General features: G+C 43.9%; 1 protein-coding gene across 1 annotated transcript in view; it reads left to right on the top strand.

The window, feature by feature from the left end:
- The window catches only part of LOC114647652 (protein jagged-1b), a 254043-nt gene that overhangs the window by 204814 nt on the left and 31445 nt on the right, over positions 1-17784 (top strand). Inside the window, exons 9-10 of the mRNA XM_051919226.1 lie at positions 3035-3081; positions 6372-6545. Of these exons, the coding sequence (XP_051775186.1) occupies positions 3035-3081; positions 6372-6545 (221 nt within the window). The remainder of the gene's footprint in view (positions 1-3034; positions 3082-6371; positions 6546-17784) is intronic.

The following is a 17784-nucleotide window of genomic DNA, read 5'->3' on the forward strand; positions in this document are numbered from 1 at the left end:
ATTTTGTGCTTCATGGCAAAGGCTGTGAATACTTATGTACATGTGCTTTCTCAATTTTTTTATTTTTCATAAATTTGCAAAAATCTCAAGTAAACTTTTTTCATGTTGTCATTATGGGGTGTTGTTTGTAGAATTCTGAGGAAAAAAATGAATTTAATCCATTTTGGAATAAGGCTGTAACATAACAAAATGTGGAAAAAGTGATGCGCTGTGAAAACTTTCTGGATGCACTGTATTAACAAAACGTCATCTCCAAAGACAGAATACGACAACCAAAGTACAAACAGCCCAGAATACGATCCTCTTCCTCCACATTCATCTCGTCTGCTTTGTCCTCCTCCTCCCGACTCTGACTGTTTGGTCAAGATGGCACGGCTCTTTTTATCTTTGACCTGGCAGTAGTTTCACAGCTAGGACGTGGTCTGTTGGAAGCATGTTTGGGTCAGATGGGAGTCCCAAAAACAGTAGGGACCATATCCCTCCTGATGGCATCCATGGAACCCAACAGTGGTTGTGTACTGGAACTCCAATTCCCATGATGCTCTGTCGGATATCCAAAGGGGACCCAAATCCCTAGCATATAGTGACCAGATGCTGGTGTCTCTCTTGGTCCTCCCAACATCCCGACCTCCCTGCCGGGTAAGGATTCTTGTTCCCATCTAATCAGAGAGTCTGTTCTTCTGCTTTCTTTTATCATGGTGTCCAATCTTGGCAAGTAATCAGCCTGGCACTATAAAGTCTATTCATCTATGACTGTGTAGCCAAGCATGAGGGCAGCATCATCATCAAGTGCATTCAAAGCAGTGCACTGGGGTCCCTACCTACACAACATACATAGATTAGCATGGGGCCCCTATGCTCATGGGGCCCCCAGGCAACTGCCCAGCGTGCCCATGCGTTAGGACAGCCCTGCTCCAAGTGGCAGTTAACCCCTCAACCATAAGTGCCTGATTGACGGAGTCCTGCTGAGATGGCTGTTCTTCCCACAGGTTCTCCCATCTGAATAGAGTACTAGAGTGACCATTGGGTTCTTGGTCACCTCCTTGACCATTACTTGGACCTATGCTATCATATGCATTTTTACTCAAGAGTGGCTTCAATCTAGCCATTCTACAATACAAACCTGAGTGATGGAGTGTTACTGAGATGGTTGTTCTGCTATCCCATCTTAGCAGAAAACTTTCTAAAGCTCTGTTTGAGTGATCACTGGGTTCTTGGTCACCTCTCTGATCAAGGCCCCTATTGCCTGGTTACCCAGTTTGATTAGATGACCAAGTCTAGGAGGTTCCAGAATTCTTCCATGTCTCCAATATTGAGGTCATTGTGTTCCTGGGAAGCTTCAAAGTGTTAGAAATATTTTTATACCCTGGTTCCAGACTTCTTCCCTGGCTCAGTTCTCGAAGCCACTGTGCTCGCAGAATACCCTCAAAGTTTTCGAAATGGTTTTATCCCTTTCCACAATCCGATTGCGGAGGTCTACCGAGAGTTCTTGGACTTCGTGGCTTGGTTTTTGTCCAGACATGCAGTGTGAACTGTTAGGCCTTCTCTACACAGTTTGGGCTGGGATGCCTCCATGCTGGAGGAACTAGGGTAGGGAGAGTATACAGAGCATTACCTCCCCCAGAGTGCTAGGTGGCAGGCCCCCCTTGGGTTGCAGTGGTGCCTTGGACTCCAGCAGGGCTTCATGGGAGCTGGAGTTTGATTCAGCCCTGTTTGGTTCTGTGGGCTGTTGCTGAGCCCTTATTTGCAGCTCTTCCGCCACAGAAGTGCTGCCGGAAGTGGGTCAATGAGCACCTGGAGCCCTTCTGGGTGCCACATATAAGGAGTCACAGTTGGGAGGAGGGAGACGAAGCTTGTCCAGAGGAGTAGAGGAAAGAGAAATAAAGAAGAAATGATTAGTATTGTGCTGTGCTGTGAACTGTGCTAGACTTGTGGGAAACAGGGGAAGGCGTTTCCCACGAGGGAAAAATAAAAAATAAAAACTGTGTATGTGTGCTTCACTTGTGTCCTGCATCTGTCTGTGTCGGGTTTGGGTGGCAGGAGTGCCCTCTGCAGGCCACAGCAGGTACACATGTGCCTTTTCAAATGATGTCCAATCAATTCAATTCGCCACAGTTGGACTTCACTCAAGTTCTAGAAACATCTCAAGGAGAATTAAAGCATACAGGAGACACCTGAGAACAATTTGGGGTGCCACAGCAAAGGATCTGAATACTTCTAGGAATGAGCGATTTCAGTTTTTCATTTTGAATACATTTGCAAACCTTTTTGAAAACATGTTTTCACTTTGTTATTATTATGGGTGTAAGTGTGGCTGGGAAAGCTGACATCTTGAGATGCCAAGGATAAAGATGCCCTTTAATATCAACATAAAAAGACAACTGACGAAAAAAAAAAATAAACAGTGTGTGGCTGAGTTTCACCAAGTCAGGCAGTCAAGAGCTCTGTGTCAGTAGACTATCTGACACCATTTTCCAGGCTTTACAGAGCTGGGAGTGGAAGGGGTGGGGCTTTCTCTGGGTGACAGGATGGAGCTTTCTCATGGGGGCGGGGTGAGATCAATCATCCTTCTTGGGCATCTTTTCTTGGCTGTGGAGGAGGAAAGAGAAGATAATGTTAGTGTCAGCGCCCCCTCCTGTCCTGGGGTGGTACTGCTTACTTACTTCACGAGATCCGGGAAGGTGGTCCCCAGATGCTCATGCATGACATGGGTTATCGAGTGTAGATTGATGGGCAAAAATGTCAAATGTATCCAATTAAAATTAAATCTACAATACAATAAAGTGTGGAGAAAGTGTTGGGGTTTGAAGAACAAGCCCTTGGATTGTGGCACAGAGCATCACTGTCTGGACAGGCTTGGTCTCCATGCAAATTTAATATATTTAAATTGGAAATATCCACATTAATAATCTTTCTTTCTTTCTTTCTTTCTTTCTTTCTTTCTTTCTTTCTTTCTTTCTTTCTTTCTTTCTTTCTTTCTTTCTTTCTTTCTTTCTTTCTTTCTTTCTTTCTTTCTTTCTTTCTTTCTTTCTAGCCAAGTCCATTTGCAGAGGGATGTGCTCACCTGGAGAGATATGTGAGGTATCGTATTATTGTTCAATTCATTCTCTTCTCTTTTCAGATCAGACAGTTTTTGGGGGGTATAGATGGGCCAGTCGTCCACCCCCCACCCCCCATGACTCATTAAGGACTTTACTTGCATATTCAATTACCACTAAAAATAATTTCCGGGAATGCTCCAGTGATCTATTTAAAGATTCGCTGTCATTCTCATTTTCTAACAGTCTCCAATTTGTGTCCTTTTTTCTCCTCTTTTGCTGAATGAGCCGCTCATTGCCCTGAGCAGTAATGAGTAGTGGATTGTTTTCTCCCCAGTGCTGTGGTGGGCTCACAGTGGGCTAACTCTGTCTTTCAGCCAATGCTTTTCAAGAGTGAATTCACATTGTCGATGACTGGCGGTTTTGTTTGTGAACATTCCAGTGTGGCCCAGCGGCCTTTTCATTCTGTGCAGCCATTGATAACACTTAGTTCTGTTTTACATTGAGGTCAAAGACACTTCCTAACTGCTGGTGGTGGATGTGGACAGCACACTGATGCAGGGATTTGTGTGTCTGTCTTTCAGATCCAAGGCTCTGGGTTCAAATCTAGCATCCACATGCTGTCTATTTGGATTTTTGTTGTGGTGCTACAGTCCTTTATCCTCATTCCAGAGATACGCCTGCTAGATTAATGGGGTTTTGAATGTGGAGGTTTGGGGTGCTTCTGTGAGTAGGCCCTGAGATGGACTCAAGCCTTCCCCTAGCAGTCATTCTCAAACTGTGGGGCGGGTCCCCCTAGGGGGGTGCGAAGTAACAAAAAGGGGGGCACGAAGATGTGAAGAAAAGAAAACAAGAATTGAAAATATGAAAAATACATCTATTGAAACCAAAACTTAAACTACATTCTGATACTAGAAAAATAAATATAGAGTTAGATAAATGTTGATAAAAGTTAAGTAGGTATAATAAAATATGCATCTATAATATATCATTAATTAAAAAAGAACAAATTGGTATTAGTGGGCTCCTTTCAAAAAAATGTTAGGGTTGGCGATTAAAACTGTTATGAAAACTCAGGTCGCAAATACTTAAAGGTTGAGAAACGCTGGTCTAGGGTTTGATCCTGCCTTGCTCAAGATGCTGCCAGGATAGACTCTGCTGCCCCTAAAACCCTGAACTAGAGAATATTATGTGGTGTTAAAAGAAGAATGTGCCCCTCTGCCCGTGTATTGTAGCAAAACTGTACCCCCCTATTCTGCTGTCAATTTAAATGGCAGCAGTTTGCCTTCCACTGCCATTTTCTGCCATCCAGTGCTGCCTCAGTGATCCTATAATTGGATTTGGCAGGTCCACATATGAGATGGACGGTTTGACCTGTAGGGGGCATTGCAGTACCCCAAACACAGCCACAACTACACAGGTCCCGGGTTCAATGAAGTGATTTATTGTGCACAAATACAATACAATACAATACAATTTATTTTTGTAGAGCCCAAAATCACACAAGAAGTGTCGCAATAGGCTATTTAACAGGTCCTGCCTTTGACAGCCCCCCAGCCTTGACTCTCGAAGAAGACAAGGAAAACCTCCCAAAAAAAACCCTCTGGAAAGGCAGTTCAGAGAGAGACCCCTTTCCAAGTAGGTTGGGTGTGCAGTGGGTGTCAAAAAAGGGGGGTCAATACAATACAGTACACAGAACAGAACACAAGTAATCCTCAATACAGTATAATAGTGCAATAGAAATATTACAAGTACAGAGCAGAATTCAACAGTGGATGATAATACCTTTCACAGGCATCTTCAAAGGATGCACAAACACAATTACACTCCGTCTCTTCCTCATCTACCCGACTGAGGAGTAGTGGCTTCCTTTACACCAAACTGGAGTACTTCCAGTGCCACCACATTGCATCCAGGAAGCACTTCCAAGTCAGAGGAAACCTTCTCCCCACAGCTCCCTCTGGTGGCTCCCACGAGACCCAGCAGACTGGAACTCCAATTCCCATGAAGCCCTGCCGGTGTATATATGGGAGACCCACCAGAGAGCTGCTGCCACCAGTCGGACTTGAGCAGCACATGGTTCTGGGTGGTAGTGTCCTTCCATCCTTCCATTTTCAAGGCATCCCAGTTAGGTAGAGAACCATCCATTCCAGCCAGGATGCCAGCAAATCCATGACAATGGATAAATTAAATATATCACTTTTACAAACTGTCCCCTTACCAGAATCCAAGTTTCTGTTTTTGCAGTGCTAATAATTACTCAACCTGAGTAAAGGAACACCAACCTGGCAAAGATGGAGCTCCTTGTTATCCGAGCAGGTCCATCTGTTCAACACCCCATCTCTCTTCGCTATCAATAATACCCAACAAGTCAGTATACAGCCTTGGAATGGAGGTCGACGTCCAGCTGTCCTTCACTTATCATATTTGCACTCTCTCTCACTCATGCAGATTCATTCTATATACTGTAACATCTGCAAGATCAGATATCCAGGCCTTCATCTTGGGACTTCTGGACTCCTCTGACACTTTACTGTTGTGAATATGGACGTGAACAATGAATTATAAATTATGAAGAAAGATTAAAAGAGCTGAGCCTTTACAGTTTAAGTAAAAGAAGATTAAGAGGTGATATGATTGAAGTGTTTAAAATTATGAAGGGAATTAGTCCAGTGGATCGAGACGGTGACTTTAAAATGAGTTCAACAGGAACACAGGGGCACAGTTGGAAACTTGTTAAGGGGAAAATTCACACAAACATTTGGAAGTTTTTCTTCACACAGAGAACCACAGACACATGGAGTAAGCGACCAAGTAGTGTGGTAGACAGTAGGACTTTAGGAACCTTCAAAACTCAGCTTGATATTTATTTAGAAGAATTAATTGGACAGAACTGGAGAGATTTGTTGGGCTGAACGTCCTTCTCTAATGTTCTAAGACATAACATGTTACCACATATGGAAAGGCCATCCTGGCACATGCAGCACCTTCATTGTGCTCTTCTGCAAAGCTCTACAAAATGTTTGATGTCCTGTGCTGAATGATTAAGTTACAGTGTTGTGTTGTCTTATTTCGTTTAGTGTTCTGTCTTATCCTTATGTGCTTGCCGTACTTTGTGTCTTTATGAAACAGCAGTTTGCAATGTATATTGTATTTATAACATAAGTACAAATAATACTAGTAATAGTATATCAGCCCCCGGCCGTGTTGCTTTAAAGTTTTACTTTATGCATTTTGTTGAATGTTTAGAGCTTTAAGTTCTTCCTGTGAAAGGCATAATATAAAATGTGACGTGATTGATTGTTAGAACCTCTTGTTTCTTTCCTAAAATAGGAGACCATAAATGGCTACAGATGTCGATGCCTACCCGAGTTCACAGGAAAGAGCTGCCATGTCAAGTTCGGTGCCTGCGTCAGCGCCCCTTGTCTCAATGGTGGCCACTGTGTGGATCTGGAAGTGGGATACCTGTGCCACTGTCTGGAGGGCTTCTCTGGAAGTTACTGTGAGGTACACTTTCTTCTTTCATACTGGTGAAAGGGAGTATTTGATTAAATTTATATTCATTTAGCCAGTAATTTTATCTATAATGACACACAGTGGATTCATAACATACTGAGAACTTGTCACCTTCTGAAGGTTTTATTTAATTGCGGATGAATACATTTGCAAGTTTTTACCATCAATCTACACTCGGTGAAGGCACGTTTTCAGAAAGGTTTCCAAATGTATTAAAGATCAAAAACTGAAATCAATCATTCATTTAAGTATTCAGATCCTTCTACAAAGTACAAGCCCCTTTGGCAGCAATTCTAGTGTTGAATCATCTTGGGTATGTCTCAAGAACTCTGGGCAGGTTTCCTTCATGGACCTCCTGTATATTTGGCTGTGTTCATCCTCCCTTCAGTTCTCACCAGTCTCCCAGTCCTTACTAGTGAGAAGCGTCCACATAACATGATGCCGCTACTAACCTGCTCCATCGTAGGGATGATATTAGGCAGGTGATGAGCACTGCCTGGTCTTTATCAGACATAATGCATGGAGTTCTGCCCAAAGAGTTCAATTTTTGTCACATCAGACCAGAGAATCTTTATCCTCATGTTCTCTGAGTCCAATCAGACTTTGATATGACTTTAACTCAAAAGTGGATTCCTTCTAAACACTCTAGTAATTAACACATGTTTGATGGAGAAGGTCATTCTTCTGACAGGTTTTCCCATCTCAAGCTCTGATCGAGTGACCATTGGGTTCCTAGTCACTTCCCTCACCATGGTCTTCCTTCCACAGTTACTCAGTTCAAATGGATGGCCAACTCTAGGAAGGCTGGTTCCAAACTTCTACAATTTCACAATTATTTGGGCCACTGTGCTACTAGAAAATGTTTTTTATCTCCAAGCCCTGATTTATATCTCACCAAGGTCCACAGAGAGTTGCTTGGACTCCATTGCTTGGTTTTTGTCCCAACATGCAGTATAAATTTTGGAAATTTATATACACGGTCACATGAGTGCCTGTCTAAATGGTGTCCAGTCAGTTCCGTTTGTCACAGAAGGACTCCAGTCAAGTTCTCGACACATGTCAAGGAGAATGAAAGCAAACAGGATGCACTGGAGCACAATTTGGAGGGCCACAGCAAATGGCTTGAAAACTTCCATGAATGAGAGACTTCGATTTTTGATTTTTAAAAAATTTGCAAATCTTTCTGAAAACATGTTTCACTTTGTCATTATGGGCTGTTGAGTGTAGATTGATGGTCAAAAATGGCAAATCTGCCCGTTTTAAAACTAAATCTACAACACAGTAACGTGTGCAAAAAGTGAAGGGGCCTGATTTCTTTCTCAATCCAATGTAAATAATAAAACGCGTGTGAAGACAAGAAAAGAGTAAGTACAGTATTCATTACTTTGAAGTGCAAATTAAACAAAGAGAAATATTGCAGAAAAAGTAAAAGATGGCCCAATGATTCTTTTCGTACTTTAGTCATGGAAGAATTGAAATCTATACTAACTGTAGGGGTGAAATAAAATATATTTAGCATAACAAATTGAAAGCCCTAACACGCACATTTTTCTGAAATTCATAACTTCCCAGGATTTACTGGGACTACTAAGGAGTGATTACTTAGTCATTTGGAAATGAGAGAGGGAGAAGTGCTGCGAAGATTAAAAAGGCTGAAATCAAATTAATTGTTGCAACTAGATGGCATCTGTCCTCAAGTGCTTAACAAGTTAGTGAGTACAGATCGTAAAGGACGGCCGGCAGCCCAACCCGACCGGGACGCCCAAATAATAATAATAATTCATTACATTTATATAGCGCTTTTCTCAGTACTCAAAGCGCTATCCACACAGGGAGGAACCGGGAAGCAAACCCACAATCTTCCACAGTCTCCTTACTACAAAGCAGCAGCACTACCACTGTGCCCAAGAAACTGAGGGATGGGGAAAGGCAGCTTCTTTAGGGCATTGCCTCCCCCAGAATGCTAGATTGAAGCAGATTAGCAGCACGGGCGTCCTCAGCCCCAATGACGGCAACTCAGAGACTTCAGAAACAGATATCAGAATTAAACTTCATTGTATGGCACAAATACAGACTCATTTAAGATGGAACAATGAGCCCCCAGCAATAGACACCTTTTTCTTTTATTACAATTCTTATCATTTAAGCCATTATTCTTCCTCATCTTACTTCTAGAATTCCATTGCTCTAGTCTTGCTCCTCATTAATCTACTCGGCTGGGTGGGTGTCAGACTCTTCTCTGTCCATCATATCTGTTTGACAAACCCTACCTGCACCCCCTTCTTTCTCAGCGCTCACCCATTATTGACAACCCAAGAGTTTACATTGCCTTCACTATCAAGGGGCCCATCTCTTCTCAACTCTCCTGCACATCCAGACTTTTAACTTGAGAGATAATGGTGCTCTGTGGCTTATACAGGGTGATAACATTATATAGGCATGAGCTTATTAACTACTAAATCTCACACCTTAATACTTAATAAAATATAGTGTCTACTTTTCTTATGTGGTTATAATACATTTCTAATACATTGAAATGACTAATTATCTTACTGTTGTAACAGTAGGGGGAGCTATTGCTCCTTTGAACCCTCAGGTACCATGCCAAACACCAGGTAAAAGTATAACTTTTCTTCTTTTTATTATAATACTGTGCACTAAGCACCCTCCACTCCACACTACACATACAAAGCTCACTAATCAATAATCAATACAATATTCTCACTCCTCCTCTCCCAGACACTTAGCCACCCTTCCTCCCAGCTCAGCTCAGTGTCTGGGCTTTCCCACAGTCCTTTTATATCTCCTGTCCCAGAAGTGGTTCCAGCCCAACAATCCATAAATCCTCACCACTTCCAGGTCAGATTAAAAGTCCTTTTCTTCAACCTGGAAGCACGTCATTCCTTCCGGTCATGTGATCATGACGCACTTCCGGGTTATAGGGCACGTAGCACTCTGTAAGCCGCCCTACAGCAGCTCCTGGTGGTCCCCAATGGTATCCAGCAGGGTTGTTTATAAAAACTACAATGTCCATAATGCCCTGCTGGAATTTGGGGACCTTCGATGTTGCTGGGAGGGCTCCACCTGGCGGCTTGGGGGTGTGGACCGGAATATTTGGCCGGCCATCCCTCACACTGTATATATAAATGTCTATGCGTAGAAGTGTGTGTGTCGGCATGGAAGTGAGTAAGGGCTCCATCTCCGAGGATACACAAGTGAAGCGAGCACGTCGGCAAAACGAAACCTTTGAAGAACGACAAAGTCGCTTAGCCACTAATACACAAGCGAGGCGAACATATCGGCAAAATGAAACATCCAAAGAGAGAATCATTCGCTTAGCCACTAATACAAAAGTGAGGCGAGCATGTCGGCAAAACGAAACATCCTAAGAGAGAGTCACTTGCTTAGCCGCTAATACACAAGCGAGGTTAGCATATCAGCAAAACAAAACCTCCTAGGAAAGAGACAAAGTCACTTAGCCGCTAACACACAAGCGAGGCGAACACAGCGGCAAAACAAAACATCCAAAGAGAGAGTCACTCGCTTAGCCACTAATACAGAAGTGAGATGAGCACGTCAGCAAAACAAAACCTCCAAGGATAGAGACAAAGTCGCTTAGTCACTAATACAGAAGTGAGGCGAGCACATCAGCAAAACGAAACATCCAAAGAGAGAATCATTCCCTTAGCCACTAATACACAATCAAGACGAACATATCGGCAAAATGAAACATCCAAAGAGAGAATCATTCGCTTAGCCACTAATACACAAGTGAGGTCAGCACGTCGGCAAAATGAAACCTCAGAAGAAAGACGAAGTCACTTAGCCGCTAATACACAACTGAGACGAGCACATCAGCAAAACGAAACATCCTAAGAGAGAGTCGCTCGCTTAGCCGCTAATACAAAAGTGAGGTGAGCATGTCAGCAAAACGAAACATCCTAAGAGAGAGTCGCTCGCTTAGCCACTAATACAGAAGTGAGGCGAGCACATCGGCAAAACGAAACATCACAAGAGAGAATCATTCCCTTAGCCACTAATACACAAACGAGGCGAACATATCGGCAAAATGAAACATCCAAAGAGAGAATCATTCACTTAGCCACTAATACACAAGTGAGGTCAGCACGTCGGCAAAATAAAACCTCAGAAGAAAGACGAAGTCGCTTAGCCGCTAATACACAACTGAGACGAGCACATCAGCAAAACGAAACATCCTAAGAGAGAGTCGCTCGCTTAGCCGCTAATACAAAAGTGAGGCGAGCATGTCGGCAAAACGAAACATCCTAAGAGAGAGTCGCTCGCTTAGCCACTAATACACAAAGTGAGGTGAGCATGTCAGCAAACAAAACCTCCTAGGAGAGAGACAAAGTCGCTTAGCCACTAATACAGAAGTGAGGCGAGCACATCGGCAAAACGAAACATCACAAGAGAGAATCATTCCCTTAGCTACTAATACACAAACGAGGCGAACATATCAGCAAAATGAAACATCCAAAGAGAGAATCATTCGCTTAGCCACTAATACAGAAGTGAGGTGAGCACGTCGGCAAAACGAAACCTCAGAAGAAAGACAAAGTAGCTTAGCCAGTAATACACAAGCGAGACGAGCACATCAGCAAAGCAAAACATCCAAAGAGAGAGTCACTCACTTAGCCACTAATACAGAAGCGAGGTGAGCACATCGACAAAACTGTATCCCTTTTACTTTTCCTCCCACCGTTAATACACAAACAATGAGAGCACGTCGGCAAAATGAATCCCCCTAGGAGAGAGACGCCCAGAGTAGTTCCTTTCAATTATCTGACATCTCTACATTTCAATTTTTTTTCTGACGATTTCAATAGTTTCTAGGACCCCGGGCTTTTTACAGCACGAACTTATGCGGCTAGTATGAATATATTTTTCTATAGTAGCTCCCCTGGGTGGCAGCAGTGCCTGACCCAACATTTCAGAGAAACTGGGAAATGATGATACATCCTTGATCAAGTAGGGGAATGCAGCCGAACCAGTTAAATGACGACTGACATGCATAATAATTTATATCACTGCGTCGTTATTGTAACGTGCATTGATGTGACAAATATATTGAACCTCAAAAGTGATAAATATATTGTACAGACTCTATTTTAGTTCCCTATTAAGAGGGCAAATGCTGCGTCTTTTTTGTTTTTTCATTGCTTTATATCTGCCACCTGTTGTCACTTCTCCAGTAACTGGCCGACAGGTTAGGAATATCTGAGCCAAGCTTCACTCCGTCACGCCTGCTGTGCTGGAAGCCATTAACCGACCTGCAAGGTGCCACATCCAGTTGTCGTATGGCGTTGGCGCACATACATAAAACATAACATGTGCTTGCCAACATGACAAGGCAATCTGCAGCAGTGTCTGGTTCTCCTCACGTAATCAGATCACTTTGCTGCACTCATATTGCAATAAGGGCACCTAGCGAGAATGAAGCTGCTTTTGTTAACCGTAAGCAGTGACATTCCATTAACGCACAAGTCTGTGATGCTGTTATATTTCAGCCAGGGTTCTTCCACTGGTTGGGGTTCAAATCCTTGTTTTGTGTCCTTCTTGTTAATTCTTTTATTTTAGTGCATCGTGTGTTATGCTTTGGTTACGTTCCCAGTGCTCATGTGCTTTGTGGGTGGTTACCCAAGAGGCGGAGCCGCCTGCCAATCACTGCCAGGATCTGCCCTCTATATCCTTTAAATCTGAAGGGTCTCCCATAGTTCATTTTGAATGCACTTTTTTGGTAAGCTTCTGTGTTTTTTCGTTATACTTTGTATTTTTTGTGAATTATTGAATTTTTTGATAGTCTGGTCTGCTTTTTGACTTTACCTTAGAATTCCATATTGAGATTTTGTTTGCGGACGGCATGGTGGCGCAGTGTTAGCGCTGCTGCTTCGCAGTTAGGAGACCTGGGTTTGCTTCCCGGGTCCTCCCTGCGTGGAGTTTGCATGTTCTCCCCGTGTCTGCGTGGGTTTCCTCCTAGTGCTCCAGTTCCCTCTCAAAGTCCAAAGACATGCAGGTTAGGTGGATTGGCGATTCTAAATTGGCCCTAGTGTGTGCTTGGTGTGTGGGTGTGTTTGTGTGTGTGTGTCCTGTGTTGGGTTGGCGCCCTGCCCAGGGATTTGGTTCCTGCCTTGCACCCTGTGTTGGCTGGGATTGGCTCTGCAGACCCCTGTGACCCTGTGTTCAGATTCAGCAGGGTTGGAAAATAGATGGATTTTGTTTGCTTGGATCACCGTATTGTTTCAAGTAACTCCTTTATCCCTTTTTTGATTTCATTTGAAATTCAGTTATTACAGAGTATTTTTATGAAAAACAATTTGCACAAAAAAACCCCACTTTTGCTTCTCAGAACTGTCATGTCCTTCCTCGTTATAATCTTTGTTCCATGGTGAGTCATGGATCACAAGCAGATGAGGAAGGAAGAAGAATATTGTCAGTCCTAAACTGACACAGTGCCATCTTAAAATCCCAAACTGGGCAAAGCCTGAACCAGTGGTCCTCAAACTGGAGACCTGCAGGCCACATGCGGGAGCCAAGTGGTCTTTGGGGTGATAGTCATTACATCTGAACAATATGATGTTTAAATTGTACAGATACGTATGTTAATCCATTATGTTCCTAATAGCAGATTCAGAGAATACTGAGACTCCTTCACTTTTTTCACATCCATATTACTAAACGAGAATGGTAAACCGGATATGGACGCAGGGACCTGCCCGTGGACGCAAAAGACATAGTGCTCAAGTGCCACACAAAGCCCCCCCCCCCCCCCCCCCCCCCCCCGAGTGAAACGGGAGAGACTACGCACGTGCGCTGGCGCCACACAAAGCCCACCCCCACCCCGCACCAGAGCAAAACGACTACAAACCGTCAGAGTAGGAAACAAAGTAAAACATCATAAAGAGGTTAAAGAACAGGGACAAACACATGGAGAGCAGGTTACAGAACAAAGCCCCCCTGCCCAGAGTAAAACGAGAAAGACTATGAACCGTCTAACATGCCGCAAGCAGGATAAAGCAAGGTCAGAAATAAAACACAGAGTAGGAAACAAAGTAAAACTTTATAAAGGGATTAAAGAACGGAGACGAACACATGGAGAGCGGGTTACAGATGATGAAAACTGGAATGCAACAGCTTCAAAAAAACCTAGGCACGAAACACATGCACAGCGAGATACAGAATATAAAAGCAGAAAAAACGACAGTTAAACGTCCACACCACACATCCTACAACGCGCGTCTCAAACTGCGTAGGCAAAGCAGGCACGGATTCAACACGACACAGCTCGAGTGACCAAGATACAAACACGCGCTTGCCTGGATATAATTAATGAACGCAGGCACCTACAACGTGTGTCTGAAATGCCGCAGACCAGGCAGGCACTGCTCCAAAAAAAAAGAGCTCGACTAAACGAGATACGAAGTGAAACGGGAAACACTACAGAGTCCGCAATGCTCCACAATGCACCGCATGATAGTTCGGAAAAAGCTTCGTAGTAACAGTGGGGAGACCCAGAGTGACACGGGCGAACGCTCCGTATTAAACATACGTCATCCTCACACGTCCAAAATATAGAGCATAGGTGAATCACATTACAGTGATGCATTATTAACAGTACGATAAATATCACGGTATCACAAACAAATGAAAATTATTACTTGAAAAAGGAAAAATATATTCACCACGGACCAGGTGTCATTGAAACAAAAGCAGAATAAAGCGAGATCAGAAATGAAAGACAGAGTAGAAAGCAAAGTAAAACGTCATAAACAGGTTAAACAAGGGGGCCAAACACATGGACAGCAGGTTACAGATAATGAAGACCGGAATTCAAAAGCTTCAAAAACAAAAGCTCGACTGACCGACATGCAAACTGAAACGGGAAACACTACGGGGTCCGCAGTAGTCCACAATGCACCGCATAATAGTACGGACGGAGCTCCGTATTAACAGTGGGGGGGCCCCAGAGTGACACGGGCGAACGCTCCGTATTAAACGTGCGTCATCCTCACACGTGGCTGCCCAGCGGGCACGGGTTCAAAACGCTGGGGGTAGGCAAGCGAAGCAAGCAGGGGGCGGAGCCCCCTTGTTTTATTACATTGAAGCCTTGGGCCAAAATCATTTCAATTCTCTGGGTATTCCAGTCTTACTGCTACGTTACACAGATGTACGGATTGGGTTGACTGACAATAGTAAGTTGATCTGCTGTGAGTGGGCATGACGTGTGGTGGCCAGGAGACCCCCATCCTGGTTTGGTTCCTGTTCTGTACCCAGTGCTGCCAACATAGACACTTGACTCCCATGTCCCTAGAACTGAAATCAGACAGTTCAGTAAATAGGTAGATCACTGGAACATTCAACATAAAAAAAAAAGTTTCATATTTTAAAACATCAATTGGAATTTCTATTTTTAAATAGTCTGAGAGTCGTTCACTTTTATAATGTGTAACAAGACTGTAACGGCTGACCCTTTACCCAGACTGGCCACTACACTACCAAGACTATTCCTTGGATAACCTGAGGCTTCTTACTCTAATAACAAGCCGTACTCCTTACAAGTTGTACCTTTTTTCCCCACATGATGAAATAACCAAAAAATAGTAAACAGATATGTAAAATCAAACATGAAATATACATATACACGAGGGCAGACAGATATTCAATAATATATATATGTGTGCACAAAACACCACTATCCCAACGACACCAGTGACTAATTACTACTGTATATAAGACACGAATATACAAATATTTACAAAGAACCCTCCCTTGCCCCTAAACAATTAATAGAAACACGGGACATAAATACAAACACAGAGTATTTAAGCACAGCAATTGAAATGTGGTGAAAAATTAGTCCAAAATAAAATCCCGCGATATTGATACTGGCTGTAGTGTTTTTGTGCTCCTTCTCGAAAACAAAACGACCTCACCATGAAAAGTCCTGGCAATGGCTGGTATGAATCCGAACCCCGAGGTTTCTCAGCTCTGACTGTCATGATGCAGAATCGGATGTTGAAATAAGCAAGCAGTGATGCATTTTTTTCCCAGTTGATTCTGGGGTTCCTCAGGGGTGTGTTCTTTGTGGAGCATTTTGTGATTTTGTTGTCAGGGTGTGTTCTGCTCCTACTCTGTTCAATGCTTGTATGGACTGGGTGTTGGGCAAGGTCGTGGGGTCCAGCGGCTGTGGGGCCTCTGTTGGTGAAGAAAGATTCACAGATCTTGACTTTACTGATGATGCTGTGATCTTCGCGGAGTCAATGGAGGCTCTGATCGGGGCACTCGAGAGACTGAGTGAGGAGTCTGAGTGTCTGGGCTTGCGAATGTCCTGATAAAAACCAAAGATCCAGGCCTTTAATGACCTCTTGGGCACGGCCATCAGCAGTGTGTCTGCTTGCAGAGAGAGTGTCAACCTTGTCGAGAGGTTTACTTACTGTACCTTGGCAGTGCCATTCATGTCTCTGGTGACTCTTCCTATGAAGTTAGTAGACGGATTGGGAGAGCACGGGGGGTCATGAGGTCGCTGGAAAGGGGTGTGTGGAGCTCCTGATATCTATGCAGAAGGCCGAAGGTCCAAGTCTTTAGAATCCTGGTGCTTCCTGTTTTGCTACATGGACGCTATCCAGTGACCTGAGACGAAGACTGGACTCCTTTGGTACTGTGTCTCTTCAGAGAATCCTTGGGTACCATTAGTTTGACTTTGTATCAAATGAGTGGTTGCTCATGGAGTCCCAAATGAGGCAAATTACCTGCATTGTGAGGGAGCGTCAGTTACGGCACTATGGCCATATGGCGCGTTTCCCACAGGGTGATCTGGCTCATAAGATCCTCATTGTTGGGGACCCGAGTGACTGGACCAGCCCAAGGGATCGCCCACATAACACCTGGCTGTGGCAGATAGAGGGTCATTTCTGGAGTGTAGGACTGGACCGCATGTCTGCCTGGTGGTTACCAACAGGGATCCTGAGTTGTTTCGTTGTGTGGTGGGTGCGGTAACGCACTGTACCAGTGCATGCTCCCCGACTTGACTTGACTTGACTTGATGAGTTTGTACATGAACAGGTAAACTCTCTCCTTTCTCCTCTCGATTTCTCTCCCCTCTCTCTCTCTCTCTCCTCCTCTCTTGCCTTTCGCTCCTGTTTTTTAAATACAGAATGTACCGGATGTATCTGGTGAGTTTAACGGGGGATTTACATTTCGGGGCTGCAGTCTCTCTCCATCATCCTTCCCCTCTTCACTTACGGGGACAACATTTACTGACACATATATAACGGACAGTAAACGGGACGATGAAAACAAAATGCACTCAGCACAGACAAAAAACAAATACTTATTATTATGTAGCCCTGCTACAAGACCACTAGGGGGCGTGCCATCCACCCAACTTGGCACAGATAGACACAGGACAGTTATAAAAACAAATAAATGTTTTATTTTTCTTTTCTTGGCCTGTGGGTAACACCTTCCCCGTTCCCACAGGCACAACACAGTCCCGATAAACACAATAACACACTCTACTTATACTAACTCTTCTCTTCTCCTCTCTGGCAAGCTTTGCCTCCCTCCTCCCGACTCTGGCTCTTGGAATTGTGGCTACTGGCTCCTTTTATAGTCCACCGGGAAGTGCTCCATGTGTTTGATGACCGATTTCCGGCTGTACTTACAGGTGTGGCGGAAGAACCGCCCACACGGGCTCAGGAACCACTGCAGTGCCCCCTGGCGGCACCCCCCCGGATCCCAACAGGGTCGTAGAGAACTCCATCTCCCATGTAGCCCTGCTTGAATCCGAGGCACCACTACCACCCATGGGAGCTGCCATCTAGCGTCCCAGAGGAGGCACTGTTCAGTCCATGCCTGTTCCCCCGAACCATATACAGAAGAGGCGTCCCGGCCGTCTGCCAAAAAAGTAAATTATCTAACTATTGGAATCATTTGAGTTTGCTGTACTATTTTGCAGTTTTGGAGTTAATTTGGAAGAAAGAACAATTAAGCGAGACAAAATAAATTCCACCATGAAAAACCTCAGAATTATTCATGTGAGGTGGATATAAAAAGAAAATGAAGATGGACACTTCAAAGCACCAAGATGAAAGTTTTAACTCCAAATGTATTAGTTTTGCTTTAACACATTGACTGATGGATAATTGCTTTGTGCCTTCCCCCACCATAAGCTATCATCTATGGGAGAGGAGCGAAAACTTCAGAATCATCA

Source organism: Erpetoichthys calabaricus, chromosome 1 (assembly GCF_900747795.2).
Source record: "Erpetoichthys calabaricus chromosome 1, fErpCal1.3, whole genome shotgun sequence".
In the NCBI taxonomy this organism is placed as follows: Eukaryota; Metazoa; Chordata; class Cladistia; order Polypteriformes; family Polypteridae; genus Erpetoichthys; species Erpetoichthys calabaricus.